Below are 24,287 nucleotides of genomic sequence, written 5' to 3' on the forward strand. Positions count from 1 at the left end.
TTTCTGTTCTATTGTAATGCTTTTCTGGAAAAGTTTCTTTCAAGGGAGGTGTTTAAATAACAACAGGGCTTATCCTTTTTCTTTGCTCATGTCATGCCCAGGTTTGAAGGAAATGGGACAGAAACTTCTAATTGTTACTGAAAACATTTGGTGATGTTTGGCTTTAAAGCAAAGGTTTATCGTGAACCCAACAACTGGCTTCGAAATCAGAACACTCAGTGGTCTCCAGGTTGAAGTGAATATTATTGCCTTGGCTTATGGTTATATCAATTAAAGGCAAAGGGGAGGGATCAGATTTCCATGGGCCTAAGAATGTTAAGATGAAATTCCAATCTGAGTGTGAGGAAAATATAGAAGTTAGTTAAACCATTGACCTTCACAACTAACAACCAAAATGATAGTTGGAATCCTAGAACAGTGGTTCATGTTTAGTTGCAACTAACTAGAGTTGCACCAAATGACCAAGTCCCTCTTTCTTACTCTCTGCATGCTGTTACACTAATATTCGGTGAAAGCAGCACCCTCCACCCTTCCTGCAAGAAGCTAGAATAGCTACTAGAAAAACATGTCCACGTGTATCTTCCAGATCTCAAAACCTTTCATCACTTCCTGGAAGAAGATTCATGTGAGAAGGGTAAGCAGCAAGTGTGAGAGAGGATTACAGATAAGTGAAGTAGTAGCAGAAGGGGCACCTACATAGCAGATAATTATTTTGGGAGGGGAACTTTGATAAATGTTATTTATCCCTTCTTCCAAGTGCTCACCATGGTGAGAGACTTCCTCCCTTAAGTTCTCTGTGCATTGCACATGTCAACATGTTTGGAACCTAGATATCTGAAAGACCAGCTCTTCATTAAACTGATCACACAATTCAGTAGGAAAGCCTGCCACATGTCCTACCACCCTGAGTTGCAGAGAGTGATGAAGTACCGTACCAGTGAATAGGTTATAGAATGCACTGTCACATGAGACCCAGCAAACAACTTCCCTGTATGCAATCATGCAACAGCTTTATTTGAATATACCTTTTCTGGTACTGTGTCTGGCTGTTGATGTTTTTGTTGCTGCTATTTCATTTTTAAATAGTTGATTGTGAACCTCTTGATGGACCCTATTTAGGATAGAACTGAAAGTGTGCATCTCATAATAAGCTGGGTTTACCAGTGATACAGGGTCCTGCATCCAAAATGAATATGGGCTGCAAGCAGTTCCATGTTGTCTCATAGAGGAGACTACTTGGAGGTGTGTGTGTCTAATTAGGGGTGTCTCGAAACTTATTGTAGGGTGCCCAGCTTAATTCCTCCGTAATTTCCCTTTATGTTGGTCATTATTGCCATGGGGATACAATGCTTGATGGTGTCTTGTGCAGGTCACTTTCTGTTTGGTTGCAGCATGGCCGCTCCTCCTCTTAGAACTTAGAGATAAGGCCTTGACAGCCACAGGGGTCTTCTGAAGAACCCACATGGACTATGACTACAAATACTGTAGCACACCCAGAAAATCATTTTTTATAATATAGATAATTTATTGTTAGTGAGGGGCTGTCAGGTTTTTTCCAGCATGGATAGGACTCCTTTTTCAGAGTAACATATGATTTCTCTTCATATTATTTGCACCTTGTTTTCTAGTTTGATCAAAGAAAGTTGCTGCTCTGTGCCCCAAAAGATTCAGAATACTTCACATCATATGAACTTCTAAACAATCAAAACTTACATGTATTCTTAGTAGTATGTTTTAAAAATATGACCTTTTTATTTAATAAATACAAACCTGAGAATTCAATGACTTCAGTTTTGTACTATATATTAAGATTTCATTTTTTAAGTACCTCTTCCACAAACAGCCACTTTCTATGCTGTATTTGACCGAGAACTGAACTATAGAGCATGAATAAGAAGTGACAAAGCCTGTATAACTTACTGAGGACGTATGAACAAGACATGAATTCCATTTGACAGTCTCTTCAAAAGTAGCTTGAAATGTTCAGTTTCTTCTAAAAATGAAACCAAAGTAGTTTTCAAAACTGACAATTCATAGTAAAGATAGATTAAGATGTGTTTGAAAGTCAGCAAAACATATTTGAGGCAATATAGAAAATATGTTCACAATCGAGAAAGCTTGTTAATGCACTTGTAGGAGCAAGAACACTTGTACACATCAGCATGTGCAATTAAATGTCCTGTATTTAAAATAAAAAATGTTTTTGGGATGGTTTGTGATCCATTGGTAGTAAATTACTTCTGTGTAACGGATTAGTTTCTACTGGATAGCATCTCACATGTTTATACTTCACAGTTATGAAGTAACATATCCTGTTAAGTAACAGGCTATGGCTTTATTTAAATAGGAAAGTGGTGAAACAAGCAACATTAGGACAGAGTGAAAAACATTAGGTTTTTCATGGATTTTCTTGGATATGATGGAGTTTATAAATTTTGAGACTAAAGATCATCTGTATAGTCTACCTTCAAAAAAAGTTAAGAACTGCTTAAATTGTCTAATTATTATTATTTTAGTAATATTTAGTAGGGGAGCTTGTGTAGTATAATTAGAATGTTGGGCTAGAACTGGGAATATCTAGTTAAAATCTTCACCTAGCCATGAAGCACATTGAGGAACAAAGTATACCACCTTGAGCTCTTAGGACAGGGAAGTGGAACCTCTTGTCTATAGGTCAGTCTTGACCTGCCAGTAGGTCCAATTTGGCCTGTGAGGCCATTTCCCCCAAACCATCAACTGATATCACCCATGATGCAACCAAATGATTGGAGTTAAATGCTGCATTTGCTTTGTATGCCTATTCCCAGTACGGAACTGGTGCATGCAGCCAAAGCAACATGATTTAACCCCTTACTCATCAGCTGATGAGCCAGGGTTTTAAAATAGAAATGACAGGTGATTTATAAGCGGGCAGCCCTATATAATAATTGTGGCAGATAGTGAACAGATGGTTTAAGGGTTATGCTGGAAAACTATATTGTCAACAGCTGGCTTGTAAACAATGCATTTGGAGCTTGCTCCTCTGGTAATGAGTGCAGCACATCTTACTTCCAAGTAAGTGTGCACTGAATTGCAGCATTAATTTTTAAGCAGCCAGAAATTGTACTGTGTGTGTGTTGTTTTAAGTGTGATGTGTTTTAATGCCAGGGAGCCTTATGTGATAGAAATGGGAACCTGTCTAAGAGTTCATGAATAAAAAAAAAGTTAATTCTCTTACCTTTGATGAAGTGTGCATTAACCTGGAAGCAGATAAACACTCCTTATTTTTTGAAGTTAGAATCATAGAAATGTAAAGTTGGAAGAGGAAACTCAAGGGTCATCTAGTCCAAACCTCTGCAATGCAGGAAGCACAGCTAAAGAAACCCTAACAGACGACCATCCAACCTCTATTTAAAAACCTCCAAAGAAGGTGAATCAATCACCTGCAGTAGTCCATTCTACTGTTGGAACAGCTCTTACCATCAGAAAGTTCTTCCTAATGTTTAGTCGGAATCTCCTTTCTTGTAAATTGCACCCATTTTTCTTGTAATTTGAATCTATTGGTTTGGGATCCTGAGTTATTTTTTCTTATATATACTATGCAGGCATTTATTTCTCCATTCTTCAACACAAAGTTTTGTAATGTCTTGCACTACAAAAGTATAGAACAGTAAGTTAAAGTTCAAAACAATGTTTTTAAATAAAAGGTTGCAAATGCCAAGTTGGAATACAATTTCTTTCAGCAGGAATATCATCAAAGACTTTTATTGAAACATTTTCCCATAGGCCCTTAGATTAGTGCTATTTGCTTTATAATTACTGGTGTTTGTTACGAAACTAACACATAAAATATATATTGGTAGATAACAGGGTTTAGTTGAGAGAATTTTGGAGCCTATTAGTACTTTGACAAAAGCCCACAGCTGGAAAATCAGAGGAAAGAAAGGTGTCTAGAGCAAGTCTCACATCTGCCTGTCTTTGTTAAACTTATACAGGGGAATAACTGTTTAACTTTATTTACAGTGTCTTAATGAAGAGTTAAGTGGACTCTCTTGGCCATGACACTTGAACAAAATACATAGTCAGATATTATATAATTATGTTAGAATCAGAGATCCTTGATTAAATGATACATATATGATTGTTTTAATATATGTGAAGATCATTAATATTTTCTGTTAGGCTGTAACCTTATTCATCTAATTGTATCTTTGCTGCTGGTTTCTCCTCTGATTCTAACTTCTTCATTGTAGTTGTATTGTTTTGATTTAAGTTTAAATATTGTCTCAAATGTTTCTACATTGTTAACAGTATTGAGTAGTTTTTATAAAGGCATTTTACCCTGGACTAGAAATGCTAAAAGTCATTCCTCAAATCTGTCTCCCTTTTCAGGATAACTCCCCAACCTTTTACATACATGTACTCTACATTTTATCCATCCATTCACAAGCCAGTGCACACATCCCTCTCATGGTGCTACCTGTTTTTCAGGGACACCCTACCTTCCTTCCAATCTCCTCTATCTATATAGAAACATATACACAGAGGCAGAGCTCCCTCACCTATCTCTCTTGCTTCCAAGCAATCCAAAGACCTGCCATCCAGTTGGAAGGGAGGGAGGGGGGTGTGTGTGTGTGTGTGTGTGTGTGTGTGTGCATGCATGCAGTATTGGCCTAGGAACATGAGTACATGGAGGAGCAGTGCAGGCAGACAATTTAAATCCTTTTTTTGAGGGGAGGGAGAGAAAGAGCTTGTTGGGCACTAGTGGTTGTTAATATGGTTTCACATCTCCAGGTGTTCAGTCTGTGCTGAATTTTGTTCCTGCTGTGTTTTTGGTTTAATGTGCTGAGTTTTGTTTTAATGGTCTTTTTTATACTCAGTTTTTATTGCACGTGTTTTAATTTTAAAACCTTGAGGATGTTTTTAGGACTGAAAGGCTGGGCACATAGGAACAGGGGGGCTGCCTTATACATAAGACAATTGCTCTAAGTCAGTATTGTTCATACTGAGTGACAGCAGCTCTCCAGGATTTCAGAGTTCTTGCCCTTGTTGAGAAGCTGGAACCTAGGACCTTCTGCATGCTAATTAGATGCTCTAATGCTAATCTACAGCATTTCTCTTAAAATGTATAAATGTTTTAAATATAGCAAATAAAAATGTAAGATGTTTGTGAAGCATTGCAGAACAGGGTTGCTGTTCAAACAAAAACCTTAAAGCTCCACTGGCAAGGGCAGACCTTACAAAACGTCGTATTGTTTCTAGCATGTTTTTTAAAATCCAAACTTGTAGGCAGATAAATTCTTGAATGAATATAGTTTTGCTATATCAGTTGGCACTCTTAATATTCTGACAGATGGGCATGAATGTTTCATTCAGAGAACTATGCCATCAGATAGAGGGCATGATCTCCAACTAAAAACTAAAACAGCTGTCTGACCAAACCTTCTGTTTATATAGTTAAAGAATTGTGCCATGGTTAATCCATCTTTGAGCTGGATTAAATTCTGAAATAAATAAAAAATTACAAGAATATTTGTGATTTTTAACAATGCATTTAGTACATTTCCTGTAAAAGCCAGTGGGAAAGGTTTCATTGATTTTAAGGGCTCCAGTTGAGACCCCATTTCTTTAGTCTTTCCCACTGTGGTCATATAACTATCCTGTTGTTGCAGGAGGGGGAAATAAAGTGAACCATCTGGAGAAGATTTTATCTGTGGCATATTTTGGATAGAGCTGTAGGACAATAGAGGAAAGGAGTGCTGGAGGAAGAAGTATGAGAGAAACACTTCAAGGAAGCAAGAATAGAAAATAAAAACTGCTTTTGTTTGTTTTTCAGTGTACAAAATGAAAATAGTTAGAAATTTAAGTGAAATAACAGAGGAGGGGAAGGGGAATTTATAATATGTTCTTTGGCATGTTGGCTACCATTGATTTTAAGCATAAACAAAAATATGGTAGTTGTTACTTTAAATGGTAAAAATTTTGGCCAGAAACCTGCCGAAACTTACCGCTTTGTCAAGTGTTTCTTAGGTTAAGAAAATAAAAACCTTTCCTTTGCTTACTACAACATTTATTGATTCAAGTTGGAACCTCTGTTTTACCCTTTTTCTTGAAGTGCCACAACTTGCAGCTACATATCTAACACTGGATAGGTTTTGTAATTTTAAATGTATTTTCATTATTTCACAGATAGAGAAAAATTACAAGATTTCAGAACGTGACCATAAGAAGCAAAATACATTCATAAATATAGAACTTAAAGAGATTAGTAATAATTATTATGATACAAAACAGTAAAGAAAAAATATTAATGACTGGATTGGGTGCAGAGATTGTTAAATTGCTATTACCTGACTGATTTTAGCATATAGAAATATGGGACATAGAAATGAATATGTAAGAGGCGAGGTCTTCAAAGGTAGAAAAAAAGAGACACGCAGTTGTACAATGACATGAAATCTGTTATTGCAGCAATTTCCCAATAGATTTATATCTAGTGCACTCAATAATAATAATAATAATAACAACAATAATTTGGCTGAGTTTCCCCAGCTACTCTGGGTGGCTTCCAATCAAGTGTTAAAAACAATACAGCATTAAATATTAAAATTTTCCCTAAACAGGGTTGCCTTCAGATGTCTTTTAAAGAGAAGATAGCTGCTTATTTCCTTCACATCTGAAGGGAGGGCGTTCCACAGGATGGGCGCCACTACCGAGAAGGCCCTCTGTCTGGTTCCCTGCAACCTCACTTCTCGCAATGAGGGAACCGCCAGAAGGCCCTCGGTGGATGGGGGTGGAGACGCTCCATAGTTTAAACCATACTAGATCTGAGAATTTTCCCTTAAAGTCACATTGTTCTGCTATATGAATTTATCTGCTTGATTCCAGTCTTTAAAAAAAGTTAGTCTTACAGCAGGATAATATAGTTTGGTAAAAACTGTTTGAATATAGCTGACATTAATACATTTCAGTTTCACAGCTCTCCACAGTACAAATGGTTTGGGATAAGAGTACTTGCATTTTCACATATAAATCTGCTTGTCTCATATATTAGGTCAGGCTATTTGTCTGTCTAGCCTAGTACTGTCTGTTCAGACTGGTAACAGCTCTCTATGTTCTTAGGTAAAGGTTTTTCCCGTCACTTGATACCTACTACTTTTAACTGGAGATACCAGTATCACTGCATTAAAAAACTTATTGAATTAATTGGCTATTTCATACAAACAGATGAGAAGGATAAAATATTTTTCTTGAATAAAATAGCATTTTTATATGTGCTCAGTCTGCAGTCCTATACATACTTGGCAATAAGTTCCATTGAACTCTATGCAATTTTGTTCTGAGTAAATTTCATACACAATATGCTTCATATTCTTAAAGTAGCAAAACAAGTTTAGGCTAGGTGCAAAAATATTTTTTTTTAGATATTTCAGTTATTCTCAAAAGCATTTTCTTCCTGGGGAAAAACTGTTTTCATTGTTGCTTCAAAATTCAAGCAAAGCTTACATCTTTAGGCTGGATTGTGTTGCTGAAGAACTCTAAATTGGAACTCTTGAGTCCATTTTTATGTTTAGAAATCTAGAGTAGTGGTTCTCAAACCTTTTCTGCCATGGACCATTTGAAAATTGCTGGGGATCTCAGTGGAACACTTAATGATTTCCCTGCCTGTTGTGGCAATGGCAATGGGCTGTGCTAGACGCTGCATGAATTTTAATTATATTATTCTGCATTTAATTCATATATGTTGTATTTTTTTGTATTACCATTTGAATTCCATATTCCAACTGTAATACAGTAAAATACAACGTAAGAAATAAACAGTAAAAATGCAATAAAAACAAAATTATGAGATGTCAAATGCCTATGAGTAACTAGCCCACAAACAGGATGTGTATGCAACAGCATTCTGCTGTTCATAATCTACAGTAGCTGGTATTCAGAGGCTTACTGCCTATGATTTTATTTATTTAATAATATTTCTAACCTACTCATAATAATGAATCTCAGAATGCTGGAGGTAATGTAGCCATTATGAGAAGTAGCCGTTAATATCCTCTGTGAATTTATCCTTCATGAATTTGTCTAATCTCCTTTTGAAGCCACCAAAAATCTTTTGATAGCAAGTATGCTGTGTAATCCCCCCCCCCCATTTGTCTGTCCTGAATCTTGCAACATTCAGTTCCATTGGATGTTTCATTAGATGACCATTGGTTTTAATAGTATGACGAGAGAAAAACTTCCCTCAGTCTCTCCAGCTTTATCATATCTCCCCTCATCCACTTTTTATTGTAAACTAAAAAGCTCTAAATGTTGTCAAATTTCCTTCCAGCCCTTTTGGACACCTTTTCTAGCTCCTCAATATCCTTATTAGAAACCAACAAGTGAGTGTGTCATGCAAATGACACCTATGCCAGTACAGATATGATTTTTCAATCGATTAAAATTTCTCAGTTTTTAATAACCTACCTCTCCCACTAGTAAAGTTTTTCCATAGTTTTGCAATAGAGTAGTGGTGATCCCAACTAGAAATAATATGGTTCAGTTTTTTCAAACTTTCTTGCAGCGTTGCTAGTTATGATTTTTTGTGTACTAGAAATTCTACTGTAATCTGAATAACATTCACAGCTTACTTACGTGTTGCAAGCTTCCAGAGAACTTGCACTTGACCTTCATTGACTGCAGAAAGGAATAAACTGTAGAAAAGTGGGGAAATGATTTACCATTATAGGATGTTTGAAGAAGCAGTAATCATCAATTGTAACTCTTTGTTCACATGTAATACTAAATTATGGTTTAGCTCTACCTGCATGAGCTAGAATAATACCCCGTTCCCAGCTTACCAGAGGTAGTTTTTGCAGCATGACATGGCTGGCAGGGCAGAAGCAGTTGGGTTCAAGATCCTTTGGTATAGCTTGGAGCATTTTGTGCGGCGGCGACAGAGACTGCCTGGGGAGCTTGGAGCCAATCAGTTTCTTTTTTTTTTTTTTAAAGCGATTTATTAGGTTTTACAATAAAAATAAACATAGTAAGCAATATAACATTGATCTTAACATATTTTCACATTTTCTTTGGACTTCCTCACATCTCCCGCTCCCACTTTCATCGTTATAACATTTTGTCAGCAATTTATCATCTTATTTAAGTTCTTATATCCCTTCTATATTTCATAATCTTATAATTCTCAGAAGGAGCTAAATTTCACAGTCTTACTTATTTTCTTAAAAACTTCTAAATTTAGTGGTGCTCAGTTATTTTGATCTAGCATCTTATTTAGCATTCACTCAAATTGCAATACTTTTGTAAATAGTTCTTAAATTTCTTCCAGTCCTCCTCAATCCTCTCTTCTCCCAGGTCACGGATTCTGCCGGTCATTTCAGCCAGTTCCATGTAGTCTATCAGTTGTATCTGCCATTCTTCCAGTGTGGGTAGATCTTGAGTTTTCCAATGTTTTGCGAGAAGTATCCTTGCTGCTGTTGTTGCATACATAAAAAATGTCTGGTCCTTCTTTGCCACCCCTTGGCCGACAATACCCAAAAGGAAAGCCTCTGGTTTCTTAGTGAAGGTATATTTGAATACCTTTTTCAGTTCATTATAAATCATTTCCCAGAACGCCTTCACTTTAGGGCAAGTCCACCAGAGGTGGAAGAACGTTCCCTCACACTCTTTGCATTTCCAACACTTATTATCAGACAGGTGGTATATTTTGGCAAGTTTGACTGGGGTCATATACCATCTATAAATCATTTTCATTACATTTTCTTTCAGAGCGTTACATGCAGTAAATTTCAATCCATTACTCCACAACCTCTCCCAGTCCTCAAACATGATATTATGCCCAATGTCCTGTGCCCACCTTATCATAGCCGATTTAACCGTTTCGTCTTGTGTATTCCATTTCAACAGCAAGTTATACATCCTTGAAAGTACCTTAATCTTTGGTTCTAACAATTCTGTTTCTAATTTCGATTTCTCCACCTGGAACCCTAGTTTCTTATCATTTTTAAAAACTTCTTTAATCTGAGCGTAATGTAACCAATCTCGCACTTTGTCTTTCATTTTCTCCAAACTCTGCAATTTCCAATTGTCTCCATCCTTTTCTAGTATTTCCCAATATTTTGGCCATTTAGCCTCCATATTGGGTCTTTTTCGGGCCTTGGCTTCCAAAGGTGAAAGCCACCTTGGTGTTTTATTTTCCAGCAAGTCTTTATATTTTGTCCAGACATTAAACAATGATTTTCTGACAATATGGTTCTTAAAGGCCTTGTTTGCTTTAACCTTGTCATACCATAAATATGCATGCCATCCAAAAGCATTGTTAAACCCTTCCAAATCTAACACATCAGTGTCCTCAAGAAGTAGCCAGTCTTTTAGCCAGCAGAATGCTGCGGCTTCATAATACAACTTTAAGTCTGGCAGGGCAAAGCCCCCTCTTTGTTTTGCATCGGTTAATATCTTAAACTTAATTCTGGGCTTTTTGCCCTGCCAGACAAACTTAGAAATGTCTCTCTGCCACTTCTGAAAGCACTCCGTTTTGTCCAAAACCTGAAGTGTTTGAAATAAAAACAACATCCTTGGCAATACATTCATCTTGATAGCAGCAATTCGGCCTAACAAAGAAAGTTTCAATTTTGACCAACTATCTAAGTCTCTCTTAATTTCTGTCCAGCATTTTTCATAATTGTCCTTAAATAGACTTAGATTTTTTGCTGTTATGTTTACCCCTAGGTATTTTACTTTTTTAACCACATTAAGTTCCGTCTCATTCTGAAACCGTTCTGACTCTGTATCAGTCAAATTTTTCCCCAAAACCTTAGTTTTCTGTTTATTTAGTTTAAATCCAGCCACCCGACCAAAGTCATTAATCAGTTGTAATACTCTTTTCGTACTGGGCTCTGGCTTCTGCAAGGTCAAAACCAGGTCATCTGCAAAAGCTTTTAATTTATATTGTTTCTGACCGACCTGAATTCCTTCCACCAACCGATCCCCTCTAATCATGTTCACAATCAGTTTCATCGTGGGGCTCCCAGGTATTGGGGCTCTGGAGGTAGAACTGGAGTGAAGACTCCTGATGTCTGGTCCACCTTGGAGCATAAAAGGCAGGCTCATCCAGCCTCCCTATGTCAGTCTAGTGCTTATTCAATATTGTTGTGTTTTCATACTATTTGAATGCCTAAATCGAGTGCATAGCTATTGACAGCAGCCAGTTACTGGAATTAGGGCCGGGGATGAATTTCACCCATAAGAGGATGATTGTGGGGTTTTGCCTACCTCATAGCAAGTATCACAATTTTTCTATGATATCTAAGATATTGAGATTAATCTTTAGTATGGAGGAGCAGGGTAAGGGCATGCTGCTTTATTCAAGCAGGGATACCCATAAGGGATCTTGGAGAGCAGTGTTTTCTCCCCAGAAGCCCAGTTGGGGGCTGATGGGCCCATGATGCCCTCTACCAGTGACTGGATGAGGTCTCCTGGAAGCAGTTGGTGCCATGGGGGACTTCAACAGTGGTCAACCCCAACTGTTGAATGACAGCACATCTACCATCGGGTGGTTTGGTTGATCGTGTGGATACATACCAAATTCCTATGCTAAACCTGTTGCCTTGTAATCAGTAAAGTTGTGTGACCTGATTTAATCCAACACCAGTTTGTGTTAGTCCTTATTTACTGCCTGCTTCCCTACTCTGCTGGCACTTGGATTTGTTGTTGTTTAGTCGTTTAGTCGTGTCCAACTCTTCGTGACCCCATGGATCAGAGCACGCCAGGCACTCCTGTCTTCCACTGCCTCCCGCAGCTTGGTCAAACTCATGTTCGTAGCTTCGAGAGGCACTTGGATACACAAGTATTATTTGTTCCACATGCTTTCTTCCTCTGCTGCTACTCCCACATAGCTAGGAGAAAGATGTCTGTGACATTTAGTGCCACTTTCAGAGAATCCTAGCCTGCTCTGCACAAACCAGAGGTGGTTTGCAACAAACTTTGGTTAGATAAATTAGTCAGCTTCATAACTCGTGGTTTGAGGTGGACTTGTTTTGAAACAGGCCAGGGATTGTTTTAAACTACACTCACTGTTTCTTACTTATTTATAAATCAGGATTCTGTGAAAGCAAAACAAGAGCTGTGAAAGTCCCTATTATTGACTGCATGGGGCAGGGGTCTTTACTTTGGCTTCTTCCTGCTTGTGTCTGCACTAAGAGGCTGTAATTTAGTCAGTGATACATGAGAGGCATGCCAGTGTATTCCTTTATTGAGGTGACTGATAAGTTAGTACATTTATACTAAAAGTTGAAAATATAAATATTTTAACTATATTAATTTTGTGGTGCTATTTTCAAATCTGCATATTAGGAAATTCCCTAAACTGTTTTAAACTATAAATATGCAAAACTAATGAGTTCCATGATGTAGTTTTACTTATTTTTTTTACTTTGTTGAGAGACTTTATTTACATATTACATGCAACTTGGTGAAATGAGACCAAAAACAAAACTGTAGAATACTGAAAAAATTTACCTCTAGTTTATATTAAATGAAGAATAATTCAGATCTCTAGTTTGCCAAATTTTGGTGGTAATTTATGACTTATATTACATATGTGTAATATGTATTCTCTTTTACTTTTTTAAAGCGATTGTACTAATTAAACCTCAGGGTATTTTGAGCATCATTAATGGTTGCATGGGTGGCCTTGATAAATTCCCATTTGGGTAATTATATTGTCTATATAAACTCCTCCTCTAGTTTTTAGCTGATGTAGGAATCTTCCTTTATTCTCTTTAATGAAGTGTGGACTGCATATTGTTTAAAGTAGTTGTTGAATTCCTGTTGCAATTGTGGAGTGTATTTAGTCAGTCTAGATTAGATTTGGGCTATCAACTTTGTCAGTCCACAGTGAACAAAAACTTAAGCAACACAAGGTATTATTGTTAACCTTTGCATTCTGAGCTTGATCATGTGATTTAAGCACATAAGTAGGATCAGAGATAGTCTAGCCACATAAAATCCTGATTGTGATGTTTTAAAACTTGAAGTATTTTGTTAATATTATATATTATATTAGTATTTTCATTTTATTTTTGAGGTCTGGAAACATGCATTTGGTCTTTAATATGGTTAGTGTATTTTTGAAGCATTTAGGATTCATAATACAGTGAACTGATAAAACAGCTTCTGTTCATGAGCTTCAGTTTGTTACATATGAAAGTTTTTGAGACCACATTCCTAAGATTGCATTAACTTAATGTTAAAACAGAAGAAATCCATGTGATAATGTCATGTTAATACTATTTAGTAAGGACTACATCTGATTGGAGGGACGCGGGTGGCGCTGTGGGTAAAACCTCAGTGCCTAGGACTTGCTGATCGTAAGGTCAGCGGTTCAAATCCCCGTGGCGGGGTGAGCTCCCGTCGTTCGGTCCCAGCTCCTGCCCACCTAGCAGTTCGAAAGCACCCCTAAGTGCAAGTAGATAAATAGGTACCGCTTTACAGCGGGAAGGTAAACGGCGTTTCCGTGTGCGGCACTGGTGCTGGCTCGCCAGTTGCAGCTTCGTCACGCTGACCACGTGACCTGGAAGTGTCTTCGGACGGTGCCGGCTCCTGGCCTCTTGAGCGAGATGAGCGCGCAACCCTAGAGTCGGTCACGACTGGCCCGTACGGGCAGGGGTACCTTTACCTTTTTACATCTGATTAGCAGCCTCTGGTGCTTTTCAGACTCTCTTGTAAGCCATAGCTAAAGTTACCTGAGCAGCAGAAGTTGTATCAAGATTTCCTGATTTAATCAGAAGTAAGAGTAGTATTAAGCAGTAAATCACTGTTAGATTTCTATTATATTTCTTCAGTTTGACCTGAGTTCCAAGGAAGGTATTGATATAAAATTGATATAAAAAAATTAAACAGTTTTTTATCGTTAAAAAAACAATTGTGTGTTTCCTTTTAAAAATCTGATTTAAAATAAAACATGAATTGAATGTAAACATGTAACTGTCTATATGTGGTTATATGATGAGTGTAGATTTCTTTAAAGGACTTATAACAGTTTCAGTGATAGTCATGCAGGCCAGTGCAGGGTGGGGGCAGCTAGGTGCACTTGCCCCAGGCCTCAGAGGGCTAAGCTGGCTGGGGGGGCCCTGCCAGGGACCAGCTGGTTTGAGTTTGTGATAGTTATAAACAGTTTGAGTTTATAACTTCATTCTAACAAGACTCTTGCTCTGAGCCTTAGACATGCTCTGCACATGCCTGCAGTGATGTATGCATTATTGTGGGTGTCCATATACATATAATATGGCTCACTTTGTTCAAGAGGACTTTTCCAAATAAGTGCGCATAGGATTCTGCAGCCTTAGTTTTTAAATAAGTGATCTTGGAAATGTACAGACAAAGGATTTTACTATTGCAGAATATAGGCAGTATGCTTCCAGCATTTCCCCTGTGCCCCTAAATCTGCTCCAACTCTCTAGTGCAGAAGTTCTCAACCTGTGGGTCCCCAGATGTTGTTGGACTACAACTCCCATCATCCCTGAGCTCTGGCCTTGCTTGCTTGGGGTGATGGGAGTTGTAGTTCAACAACATCTGGGGACCCACAGGTTGAGAAAGGCTGCTCTAGTGGGTGGATGCAGAGTGGGTGAGAATCATGGAAATGGTTTCCCTTCTTTTGCTGTCAGAAGCCTTGCCATCTGCTGAGCAACACCATTGGATACAACTCAAACAAAAAGGTAATCTTTCAATAAAACTAAATACATTAAAATAATAGATTATTAAAAATCATTATATTTATGTCTTCTCCCGTCTTCAAAGAGCTTGGGGTGGCATTACATAGTTTTCTTGTCACCCACTGTGTTCTCACAGTGGCTTAGGAATGTGAACCTGGGTCTCCCCAGTTGGGCATTTTGGTCAGTTAGTCAGTTCTCCCTATATATTGTGACATACTGTTTAACATTGTAGCACTGTTGGTAGCCTGGTTGTGAGGGTTTGACTCTAAAAGCAAGACTAAACATAAATACCTCACCCCAGTCAGCCAGTTCTGAAGGAGATGTGGAGAAGGAACCCGACTTTCTTTCTGGGTTACCACCACCACCACCACCAAGGCTTTAGGTCTGCTGGTTTGATGGAAATGTACACTCCCAATGCATGCTTTCTAGTAACCTTATGCTTTTCTTCTATGGTACGGTAATTTGCCTTGTCACTTGATTATTCACAGCTCTTATACTGCAAACATTTCTAGCTGCACTTTGCAGACCAAATTATTTCCAGTATTCAGACACCTGGAACATTAGTGCCTTTATGGCTAAGGTTACAGTGAAGAGCAGCCAAAGAAACCACAGGGTGACTGATCATTTTAAACTGAACCACTTATGGTGAGTTAGTTATTCTGGAGACTATGGTAGTTGGGGAAACCACTGTTTTTAATGAACAGCAGGGTTAAAAACTTGAATCTCAACTCTTCATAATTCAACTTTCTAAACTAACTTTTGTTAATCTGTTACTCATGAACCCAATGTAAGAAATGCTACTTTCAGCCATTAATCTGAATTCAACAGAGGGAAGAGGATAATAAAATATGATGGGTTGTATGAAATTCATTTATTTATTTGTAATCCACTTAATATCCCACCCTTCCCAAAGGAGCCCGGGATGACAAACACAACATAAAGATTGCACCCCCCTCAAAACAATATCATTATCTCAGACAATGATTTTGCAGTTTGCAGGAACATTATCTTTCAGACAGTAAATGCTGGAGTAAACAGGAATGTTTTTAATTCTTGATGAAAGTCAATAATGATGATTTGAGGGTGATTTGTTATTCTTCTTCCACCCTTCCACCCCTCCCCATCTTATCCAAAGCATTGGCAAACACTTTAGAACAGCATGAAGGTCTGTAGGAAAAAGAGGAATTTGTTCATTGATGGAAGGCTCCATTGGATCAAAGAGTGTTCCATCAGTTGAGGGGCAGTAATTGAATACACCTCTATATTTTTATAAAAGAAGGTGTAAATAGATATTGACAATGGATGTTTGTCCTTAGCTGGAATGTTTATCGTAGATCTTCTCTGTCATTCCCCACAATTGAAAATTGGGCAGCTGAACATTACACAGGGTACAGAGATAGCCATGGAGATGATCCAAAAAGTGGAAGGCCCATAGCTGCACAAAATGAAGAAATGGTGGCTAATGTGGAGTTCATTGTCATGAAAGATTGCTGAGTTTCTGTTTGAAAATTTGTCATGGATTGGTGGTTTCATTAAAACTTGATCAGCTGCACACAAAGATAGAGAGATCATATATCTGCCCCAAGCTGGTTTTGTTTCATCAAACAAATTGGTTTTGGACAGAAAACTACTTTGAACTTCTTTTACCATCAAGTGGTATAGAAATTTTATGAAATAAATTATGAAATAAAAATAATTCAAAATCTGCCTTAAAAACAAAGTACTTATGAGGGTAGTTCCTTTCGTCCACTTTTAAAATGTTGTAAGCTGCTTAGAGCGGTTACCTCACTTGTCATGAGGAAAAAAGACATTTTACCTTTTAAAATGCTTCCAGGAATTGAATGCATATCATAACATTCAGTACCTTTCTTCATAATTATACGGAAAAAAGATGGCTACCCATCTTATATTTTCTTTTCCATATCATGTCCTTGTACAGTGCAGACACAGAGTCACTTCATTCCACTGATTATGCTTAATCTGCAAATCAGTCCGCTATGTATGGTTCTAGAGGAGCAAAATGAGAAGATTTGCTCCAAAATGTAGAGCAAGCAAGAATCCTTCCCAACTCTAGCTGCATATAATGCCCTCCATTCTCTTATAATAGATATTGCATCTTAATGAAAGAATTACTGTTTGGAATTTTTCTGTTCCATTTTTCTTTTTATTTCAGAAACATGCCAAATGTTTGAAATTCTAAATGTATGAACTTGACACTTTTACACCAGTGCAGCAAAGGATTGCCTTTAGACTAGAAAGCTAATATAAATGAATTTGTGTAAATGTATAATTATTGGTTTATTGAGAACTGGATTTGCCTTACATATAATACACAATCCTAAAACCCTCCTATTACTTGTAGTAATAGTTCCTGTTAGTTCCTTAATATCATCTGATCTCAGACATCTCAGGAGAGTTGCATCAGCGTGCCGAGGGATTTCAAACATTATTTGTTTAAACAAAAGAGTAAACCCAGACAGGTTTTCATGTTTCCATATTTCTATTTATATAGTTGAATATCATTTACATTGAACTTTTGCTTGCCTTATTCTGCAAGGGACTACAGAGGAAAAAAGTCTTAAGCTTTGTCTGTTCAACCGTGCTGCTACAAAAATAGGCTTGATGTGCACTGGGTAATGTTTATCCACTATTCTGTGGTAATTTTGATAATTGATACCAACATTACAAAAGCAGAAATTCCCCTGTGTAGGTACTGCATGCAATACCATAAGTAAGACTTCCATATTCGTAGTGATTTGTATTCTTGAGTTCTGACTTAAATCTGCTTGGTGTTTATAGGTCAAATAATATGCACTGAACTTTAAAAATTAAATCATCCATCTTACGTCTGTTTTAAGAGTTTATTTTTTAAAATGCATTTTCTGTTCTTCTATAGACAGTTGAAATATTAATAGCCAGAAATTTAGTAATGTTCATAAGTACCGGTAACATTTATTTACTTAGACTGTACAGACTCCAAAGTTAATTCTTTATCTGTCCAGAAGGCAATTGTGTAATAGGTTCTTTTTAAAACCCAAATTCTACTTTATTTAAAAAGATTTATATTCTCTGACATCTAGGTTAGTGAACAATTGATCAATATCAAGAGTTTAAGCAATGTATCAAACGCCAGCAACATAGTTAAAACAGCAGAGGACTGAAACCAAACAGATTTTATAAAGGTCCAATAAATTAAGTAGTGATTGTCTGAGATGGTGGTGGCATAAGAAGAGGCACCAAGTGAGGTTTCTGAGGTAGAGCATTCTGATGGTGTGCCACAACTCTGAAGGCCCTTTCACCTGTGACCAGGTAGTAGGTATCTAACGTTGGAGTGCAGCAGCACTAGGGTCTCTGATAAAGACCTTGATGCATGGGCTGCTATATAGGATTTTGAAGAGTTTTAATTGGTAAGCACTTAAGTTATGTTTCAAGCAGCAGCTGGTGACGGTGCTTCAGAGATAGCATTCTACGAGGTTGGCTCCCGTTTGCCGCATAGCTTCTGTGTTCTGATCTAGCGGACATTTCTGAGAGGCAGACCTGCATATAACACACACTTGGCTTTATATGGGATTGTGCTATTGCCTTTTCTTCATTCAACCTTTCCTTGGTTAAACTTGTGCAAAGTCTTCCCTTTGTGTTAGGCCATTTTCACAAGTTTTATGCCCCTATGTTGTCACATATGCTCCTGTATACTTGCAATTCAAAAAGTTAGTAGCTTGAGACATGTCAGATCTGTTCCCTGCTATATAAATGATGTTATGTGACCCTTGTGCAGCTAACAACCCATTAAACAATTAAAACACAGTTGAACAAAAACAACACAATATAGTATAGCTCAGCAAACAGTTCTCAGGAACTGCAAAGATAACTAACTACATAATCACATTCAAAACTGACCTTACCTTTGATAAGAATCATATCTTTGCTGCCTGGTAGATTAAACTCAATTCAGTTTGTACACTCCCATCTAGTCCATCATGGCCTACAAATACTGCTTCTGAGCATTTGTAGTCTCCCTAGGAGCAAATAAAAATGAGAAAGTGGGAGACAGCACTGACTATCTTTAACATTCATGTGACTATTCAGTCCAAATCACCTCCAGTGGCTTTATGTAGATGTTGATGGGATTCAAAACAAGAAGGAAAATAGTGGAATTTCATAGGCTAAATGTGGTGTGGTAGGGTAGCTGTCTCCCAGCATGACCTTATGGGCCTTACTTTCCAAGAATGACCAGAGCCTTCAAAGCTTGGCATTTTTCAGTCCCGCTCTAGCAAATTATCCCAAAAGGCAAAGCTGATACGTTTCTGGCTAGAAGAGAGAAGTTTACTATGCTGGGTGTTCATTTGAGTTATGCATTTTGTAGAAAGCCCTGGACTGGTAAAAAGAGAAGTATTTTCCAAATTATGCTGAGGTCCAATTAGCCTGACAGCTCTGTTTATTTCCGCACTGCCCCTTCTCTATCCAGTACTTACCTTTATTAATAATCCCCTTTCTCCAGTAAGCTCAAGCTGCAGATATGAAACCCATAAATATTATGTGTTCTGAGTTCTCCACTCTGGGAGGCAGAGAGATTACCTGCTTTGAATGGGTTGATCTTCTCTAGAAGGAACAGTTTCATAGTTGGGCGTGCTCATAGATCCAGGATTATCACTGGAGGCTGAGGCAGCCATGGTGGTCAGTGCTGCATGCTCTGGCAATCTCTATATTAGACTGTTGAAACCTGCTCGAAATGGGGGTGCCCTTGAAGCCTCATCTGGTCCAAAATGCAGTGGCCAGGTTGCTGGTTGGGATTCAATTTAGAACTCATATAACCCATGGTTTAAAACCGCTTCAGTAGTACCCTCACAACACCCCTATGAGGTAAAGTCAGACTGAGATAATGACTAAGTCAAATAAGTTAAAGGCAGGCAGCTAATTAAATAAAGATCTTAAATTGTTAGCACTAATTATTACTCTTGTACGTTTTGGCATTTAACATGAAATGGTCTTGCTAAATTATGAAGGTCTGTCAAATTTCCATGTGCAGTGGTTTCAATATATCAAATATGTGGTGTATACAGTCAAAAATAAATTGTCTGGGTAATATGAAAAATACATTTTGTTCCTCTATAGTTTAAGAAAGCAAAGGCTATTAGGAACTGTTGTTGAATATTGAAACATGACTGCTTATGAGGGGACTAGAGATCCTTTAGTTTGGGCTTCATATGTGTAATATTAAAGCTTCTGATGACAATCCTAGTTACAGGTAGTGAACAAATTTGAGAGCTTTTATATACTAACACAAACCATATCACCATATTTTAGTAAATATTTGGCATCCGTCTGTCTTGAGAGATAGTGTGCCCACAGGGGTGAAGTCAGACCACAACATTTGCAGCACTGAAGTGACCTACCTGGAGGGCAAGCCTGGGCAGTGTATGGAGGTTCTGGGCTCCACCTATGACATGACCCCCCTCTTGGACTTACTGATGTGGTCCAAAAAAAAAGAAAAGCAATACGTTTGGCAGCAGCTTGGCTGCAGGAGTTTTCAGAACGAGGCGTACAAAGTGCCATAGAACCGTCTTATCAATTCCACTCTAGATTTGTGTATGGCAGGCATGGCCAAACTTGGCCCTACAGCTGTTTTGGGACTACAATTCCCATCATGCCCGACCACTGGTCCTGTTAGCTAGGGATGGTGGCAGTTGTAGTCCCAAAACAGCTGGAGGGCCAAGTTTGGCCATGCCTGGTGTAGGGTATACTCATTAGCCTTTTCTTCTCCCAAAGATATCCCACAAGGCAGCAGAGGTTTAGGACCAGAATTTTCCTTTCCTAGATAGGCTCCTTTCCCAGGTTGACAAGCCCCATCTGCCCCTCACTTCTCTATACAGCAGGTGGAAAAACTGCCTTCTTGACTGTTGGACCTACTACTCATCTCATCCGCTAAATCTGCTGGAGTCTGTCTTTGCATGCAGGGAAGTGCCTAACTCACTGAGGATTTGAAACTCATTGGCTACCCTCACTTGGTTTAGCTGCAGATAGGTAGCCGTGTTGGTCTGCCATAGTCAAAATAAAAAAAATCCTTCCAGTAGCACCTTTAAGACCAACTAAGTTAGTTCTTGGTATGAGCTTTCGTGTGCAAGCACACTTTCGTGTGCAAGCACACAAGGTATCTGAAGAAGTGTGCTTGCACACGAAAGCTCATACCAAGAACTAACTTAGTTGGTCTTAAAGGTGCTACTGGAAGGATTTTTTTTATTTTGGTTTAGCTGGGCAGTCAAAGTTGTTCCTGGGATGTGGTTGCCGTAACATGCTGACCACTTCTAGGAGCCACAGAGAGTTGAGTGTAGGGTGGGGTACCAAAGGTGTACAAACTACCCCAGGATGACTTGTCCTCCACCAGAGGTATTACCACTCCCCCAGCACCCTGTACACCCCAGATGTTTGAATAGTCCTGTAAATAATAAAATAAGATGGAGTTAATTCTGCTTAATTAACATACATACATGCAATGAGCATACATGCAATGAGAAGTCAAAACAAGATTAGCAAGTGATGCCTTTTACTTAAAGTTTTGATTCTTTTAAAGGTCAGTAACATGGTGTGATGCCTTTATTTTGGAGCAGGAAGCTTTCTCCAAGAATCAACCACTTACTGTGATTGTGCCATGAATTACCTCAGATGTAAATTTCTCAACTCAGAATCCACAATTCATTTATCCCAGAGCAGTTTTGAAGGACACCTCGAAAGGAGTTTAATGCCTGCTGAGAAATAAACAATTTGTAAATTGATTACGCTTTCTGACATTGTTCCGTCTGTTAAAGGTAGAATGCTGGGTTTGATGGATTACCAATCTAAAGCAGTAAAAAAAAAATCTTTTAAAATTTGTGTTATACAGTTGAAAATAGCCTTTAATGAACTAAAATGGGCTACTTCTACATTATATGTACACATGGGTTTGTTTTTATGTCAGCATTGTGTCGGTCAGAGATTTACCTTATCAAAATATGTTGTATACATTATTAGACATACTTTTGAAATTTATTTCACACAACCATTGGGTATGTTAATGAAAACTATATTTTGCATATTTATTTTTCCATGAGAATGCAGTTTCAATGAACCCTTGTTCTTTTGAACAGCACATTTTTGCTTATTGGTTCCTTGCCTGAAATCTCTACATCAGAGCTTTCCAAGTTTTTCATGTTGGTGACACACTTTTTAGACATGCATCATTTCACAACACAGTAATTCAGTTTTACTAGGAAACTGAAGGTTAAACTAACCCCTGTCCAGCCCCGGGAGGAGTGTGGGGAGCGTTTACAAGACACACCTACACACTTCAGCTGACACATTAATGTGTCACGACACGCAGTTTGGAAAACTCTGCTCTACGTGTTTGTGTTGTTGTGTGATTTCCCAGGAATTTTGAACCCTAAAGCTGTTGGCTTGGGAACCTCTAGCTCTACAGGTTGACTTCTAAACATTCCCACAGGCTTTACATAAATTTATTATATAGCATTTCATGGAGGTTGGGGTATATGTCCACTTGCAAAATTGGAGTCTCTGGGTAGTATCCAATGCTAGTCCTACTCAGAGTAGAATCATGAATATTAACGAACATGACTAACTTAGGTCCATGAATTTCAAGGGTTTACCCTTTCAACTATAGGCATGTATAAGAGATTGTCAGTGTTTACATATGTGTGAGCCATCCTGAAGGACTAGCAATTTGCAGAATAATTAATTGTACTTAGTACTTATTTTTTACTTATGATGCAAAGCAAGTTGGAGTTTCCATAGATCAAGTCGGGTCTGATTTCAAACTAGAAATTGTTTGATCATTATATTCTCTAATTAAAGAACTGTTGAACAAAATTATATGACTTTATTCAAGCATAGGTTACTGATTCAGAAGACTTAATAGTTACCAGAAATGGTTATAAATCAGACACTTCATGTTTCATCAACAATAAAAATAAAATTCTAAGATTTAAAGCAGAAGATGAATTGATTACACTAGATAGAGAAGAACAATTTTTTATTGTGTTTGAGCTGCTATAGAAACTGCTGATGCTTATAATTTACTGTCTGCTAATAGATATTTGAATTACTACAGTTATCTAAGCTCAATGTTTACAGATAATTTTGTTGTCTCTCCTCCCTCACTGTTTATAATAGCTTTATTAGAGTGACATATATAAGGAAACGATTCCTTTTTTCTGATATGACAGATTTAATGCTTAGTAAAATTGAATTATTTTGTTTGGTGTGGTAGATTTTATGAGTGTCTTGGACTATTTTTTCTATAATTCTGGAAAATTTATGTGTGGCATTAATTTTTTTAACACCAATATAATGTTTTGCTAGATGGTGCCTGATATGCCACTTATTTCCTTAAGCTTGGTTTGCATATTTCTGGATTAATGACTGTGTAAAATTGTATGTTTGTTGACTTCCATTGACCAAAATTCTTTACTGTTATTCGCACTGTATTTTAGAATGCTTCTTTGAATGTTTCCTATTACTGTGAGGGGCATGTCCAAGGATGATCCAAGTGATGCATTAACCAATACTGTTGGATGCAATAATTCTCTTCCTTCAGGAGAATGAGTCTTCCTCCATTGAAGGAACCTTTCCTGTGATGGAGGAAACTTCTTCTGTAAAAGAAATGGAAATACTGGATATGAATGACAGTTTTTTGCCATTTAATAGCATAAAAGAATCTGCCATCTGACAGAGCTGCCACAGCTCAGTTTCCTGATAGGGATGGCCCTAAGTATGTCTGATTTTCATCAGAATACTAAGTGTTTATGTGGAAGACAATCTTACTTGGCTACGAGTGATCGCCAAAGAAGAAGACTAACACAACAAAGTGAAAACTGTCGTCATGCTTCTCCGCTTGCCTTTTCAGAATGCCAGCAGAAAAAGGAAACACAGATAGCCCTAGCAAAGTAGACCAATTTGTATAGGTCACAAAGTGTTTAATAAGCATTACGAGTGATTTTGGTAGTGTGCCTGAATCTTGTTGAAAACTGCTTAGTAAGTAAATAAACATTTTCTCTTTTTCTGTGTGTTTGTTTTCAGCTGGTTGGTGGAGAATTCGATCTAGAGATGAACTTTATAATCCAAGATGCAGAAAGTATAACATGCATGTCAGAACTTTTAGAACACTGTGATGTAACATGTCAAGCAGAAATTTGGAGTATGTTCACCGCCATCCTCCGTAAAAGTGTCCGCAATTTACAGACCAGCACAGAAGTTGGTTTAATTGAGCAAGTGCTACTGAAGATGAGTACTGTGGATGATATGATCGCAGGTATAAACCACCAAATTGATGAGTAGAATCGAAATATTTCTGAACACTGTGGATGTAGTGCTTAATCTCAGCTATCATCTGAATTCGTGGGGGGGGGGGGCTTTAGTAATTTTGTAACAAAGGCACATATTACCCTAGTTAGTCAGTGAGCAAACTACCATGAAAGTGGCACCCTACTTAACTCAATTGTAGCTTTTTGTACCTTTTACCAGGAAATTAGTGAAGAATTCATATTTCTTAATTGAAAAACCACAGTTTAAAACACACTGTAATGTTGGGGTACACTGCTCTAAAGTTCCTGT

At 37.8% G+C, this 24,287-nt stretch overlaps 1 protein-coding gene across 2 annotated transcripts in view; it reads left to right on the top strand.

Annotated features, from left to right (window-relative positions):
* The window catches only part of NBEA (neurobeachin), a 355,514-nt gene that overhangs the window by 5,465 nt on the left and 325,762 nt on the right, over positions 1-24,287 (top strand). For both annotated transcript variants that reach the window (XM_081004034.1, XM_081004035.1), the window contains exon 2: positions 23,754-23,985. In XM_081004034.1, the coding sequence (XP_080860160.1) occupies positions 23,754-23,985 (232 nt within the window). The remainder of the gene's footprint in view (positions 1-23,753; positions 23,986-24,287) is intronic.

Source organism: Podarcis pityusensis (assembly GCF_964106645.2).
Source record: "Podarcis pityusensis genome assembly, chromosome: 4".
NCBI classification, from domain to species: Eukaryota; Metazoa; Chordata; class Lepidosauria; order Squamata; family Lacertidae; genus Podarcis; species Podarcis pityusensis.